This window comes from Pistacia vera, unplaced genomic scaffold, assembly GCF_008641045.1.
Source record: "Pistacia vera cultivar Batoury unplaced genomic scaffold, PisVer_v2 Contig71, whole genome shotgun sequence".
In the NCBI taxonomy this organism is placed as follows: Eukaryota; Viridiplantae; Streptophyta; class Magnoliopsida; order Sapindales; family Anacardiaceae; genus Pistacia; species Pistacia vera.
In genome coordinates, this window is record NW_022196568.1 from 1,201,115 (window position 1) to 1,204,405 (window position 3,291).

At 31.4% G+C, this 3,291-nt stretch overlaps 1 protein-coding gene across 1 annotated transcript; it reads left to right on the forward strand.

The window, feature by feature from the left end:
- The first annotated feature begins 2,004 nt into the window (after positions 1-2,004).
- On the forward strand, positions 2,005-2,511 carry LOC116114366. Its single transcript, XM_031400504.1, has one exon. The coding sequence runs from the start codon at positions 2,005-2,007 to the stop codon at positions 2,509-2,511; it is 507 nt and encodes a 168-aa protein (XP_031256364.1).
- The last annotated feature ends 780 nt before the right edge of the window (positions 2,512-3,291 follow it).

Genomic DNA, 3,291 nt, shown 5'->3' on the forward strand with positions numbered 1-3,291 from the left:
CTTTGTATTGAATGAGTTGTTAGTTGGAATAAGCATGTTTGATGCGTGTATATGATTCGGCCATCTCCTTACTTTGTGAAAATGTGTTTTTCATCTTGCTCTAATATGATTAGATGTGTTAAAATGTGATTTAATGTATGCTTGAATGATGGTTATTGCATGAGATGTATTGAGAACTATATGCATGTGTATGTTATGGCTTTCTTCTTTGTCATGTTCGGCCATGACTATTTTTGCCATAAAATTTGTCATCTCATTCATGCTTTGATGAATAATGTTTTGGGAAATGTTGCATGATGATTTATTTAAAGAAATAATCATGCATGTTCATTTTCATGACTTTGATTAAATTGTTTATGATTTGACATGCTGTAAGTGTTATCTTTTAATTTGATTGAAGTATATTTTATATGAATAGTATGCAAATATTGCAAGTGTTTAGTGGTGGAAAATAATGTTGGCATGAAGTTATGGATTATTAATTCACATGATGAATTGTGATATTATGTATACATGATGATGGTAATTTTAATGTATGGTGTTTAATTTGATTAAATTATCCTATAATGCATCATTGCATGGCATAAATTATTATATTTTTGACATGTAATAATTTGTTTTTGAATAGTTTCAAAAAAATGATGGTGCAAGATGATATGATTGTCTTTGAGAAGATAAATGTGTCATAAATTTTTTTTTTTTTTTTAAAGTAACCTGTATTATAAAATGATTACTCTTGAAATAATAAAACCCATTTATCTATGTCATGCATAACTTTTTTGAAAAGTATTGAAATGATGTTAATAATTAAATAAAAAAATCATTATTATATTTTTGGGTGGAATATGACAAAAATGTTTGTGTAATGATTCCCTTGAAATATGTAATTATTGCATGCCCCAAAGTTATGATAAAGTTACCACATGCATATATATAATATCTATTAATATATGAGATATATTTATATGGTAAATATATATGTATATTTTAAATTGTTTACATTCATGCCTTCAAATAATTGTTTATTATATTTGGTATGAATGTTTAATATTTATTTATGTGATGGATGAATATTAGATTAGAGGGTTGATCATGGGTGCCATTTAGTTTTCAAAATATTCAAAAGTGTTTGTAATATTCTTTTATTAAATGGCTCGTAATAATTAAATTTTATTTATTTATTTCAATCGGGCTTGCGTGCCTAAGATCCAATTTGTAATTGAATTGGCTGGACGGGAACCCAAAGAGCGTCTGAATGACAATCCGATCAAAGATATAGGATTAAGGTAAATAGTTTACCTTTAGGAGGTATTTTCAAAAAGCCCCATGGTTAACCCACATGTTTTAATTTATGCATATATGTGATATGTATGAAAGTTAGTTAAACATGGCATGTTAAAAAATTAATTAACTAAGGTTAAACCTAAATCTCCCCAATTAAAATTATTAAATCCAAGTCTCCCATTGTGGGATAACTAAATTCTTTAATATAAATTTTAATATCCCAAGATTTCTATTATGTGAGGGATATGATCTTTATATCATAGAATTAAGTTGATCTTGTTCTTTGATGGATATTTTCAACTTGACCAAGATTTCTATTATGTGAGGACATGATGAAAATGCCATCCTAAGAAAGCACAATGGTTCGGATTTAACTGGCCTAGGGTACCAAGAATTCTATTATGTGAGGTATCCGAAGCTAAGACAAGGAATATGAATCAAATCTTATATAGTGATATAAAAGGAAAATAGTTTCCTACTTATTAGACTTAATTAACCAAGGATTCTATTGTTAGAGGTTAATTGAATTTAATAAGAAATTGATTCCCCACTAAGAAATTTAATCCAACGAAAATTTTCGGATCCTATTTACCGGAGTGTAGGACTCGAACAAAATAGTAGGAGAAAATTTGATTATGCAATAAAATGTTTAAAAAGATTACAAAACACTAATAAAATTATTTTTCTTTGCAGTTTCATCTTTGTGATATATAATCAAAAATGGCCAACAACGTTCTCCTAAAGATAATAGATAATAACATGTTAACCAAACCCAACCTTAAAGATTTGCTAAGAAATCTTAGAATAGTTCTAGATTTCGAAAGGATTGCTTATGTCCTGGAAGCACCTCTTCTACTTGATATTGGACCCGATGCTCCACAAGCTAAGCTTGATGCTTTTGAAAAATGGAGAGAGGATAGTAGGACGGCTAGAAATTACATGCTAGCCTCAATGAATAGAGAACTTCAGACTAAGCATGAAAAGGTTTCAAATGCTTATGATATCCTCATAGCTCTACAGGAGTTGCACAGCGAAAATCCAAGAGCGGTTGAGTATGAGTTATGTGCATCCCGCTTTAGCATGAAGTTGAGGGAAGGGGTACCTCCAGATGATCATACTATTAAGATGATCAATGAATTAGGTCGACTGGATGGATATAGGGTGCTCATGTCATACCGCCTCAAAGTGAATTTGATTCTACAATCCCTTCCTTCAAGTTATAAATAGTTTATAACTAACTATAATCTCAATAAGATTGAGTTAAACCTCTCTGAATTGCTAAATGAGCTTCAAGAATTTCACAGGCAAAATGTGAAAGGGAAAGGACATGAGGATGTCTTTGCCACCTCCACCAACAGGGCCAATAAAAGGCCCAAAAAGCAACAAAAGAAAGGTCCAAAAGTTGGACCCAAGAATAAGAGCTTCAAAAAGCCAACGGCGAAGGCAGAGAAGGCCAATGCAAAGGAAAAATGTTTCCGCTGTGGAGAAGATGGACACTGGAAGAGCAATTGTCCTTAATACCTGAAAAATCTGAGGAAAGGCAAAGGAAAAGCAAGTACGAACCAATGTCTTATGATTGAATATGAATTAAGTGTTAATTCAGATAGTCATTCCTGGATATTAGATTCAGCAGCAACATCTCATGTTTGTATGTCTTTGCAAGTACTTCATAATAGTTGTGAGGTGACAAAGGGCGAGATCATTTTGAGGATGGCAAATAGGGCACGAGTTGCAGCCGAGGCCATGGGTGCTTGCCTGATAAGACTACCTTCAAGGCATGTTTTGAATTTATTTAAAGTATTGTACTTTGAAAAAGCCACTAGAAACATCATTTTTATTTCTGCTTTGTGTAAAGCAGGTTACTATGTACTACATGTTTAATGGAAATGAATGTTCAATACATTTTGGAAATGCTTTAGTTGGTAAAGTTGTGAATACAAATGGTTTGTATGTATTAGAACTAAATGACTATGCTTCAATCAATACCATTTCCAATAAAAGAACTCG

What these genes read in the sequence shown, in the direction of transcription:
- LOC116114366 (XM_031400504.1), top strand. Translation starts at nt 2,005, where the DNA reads ATGGCCAACAACGTTCTCCTAAAGATAATAGATAATAACATGTTAACC.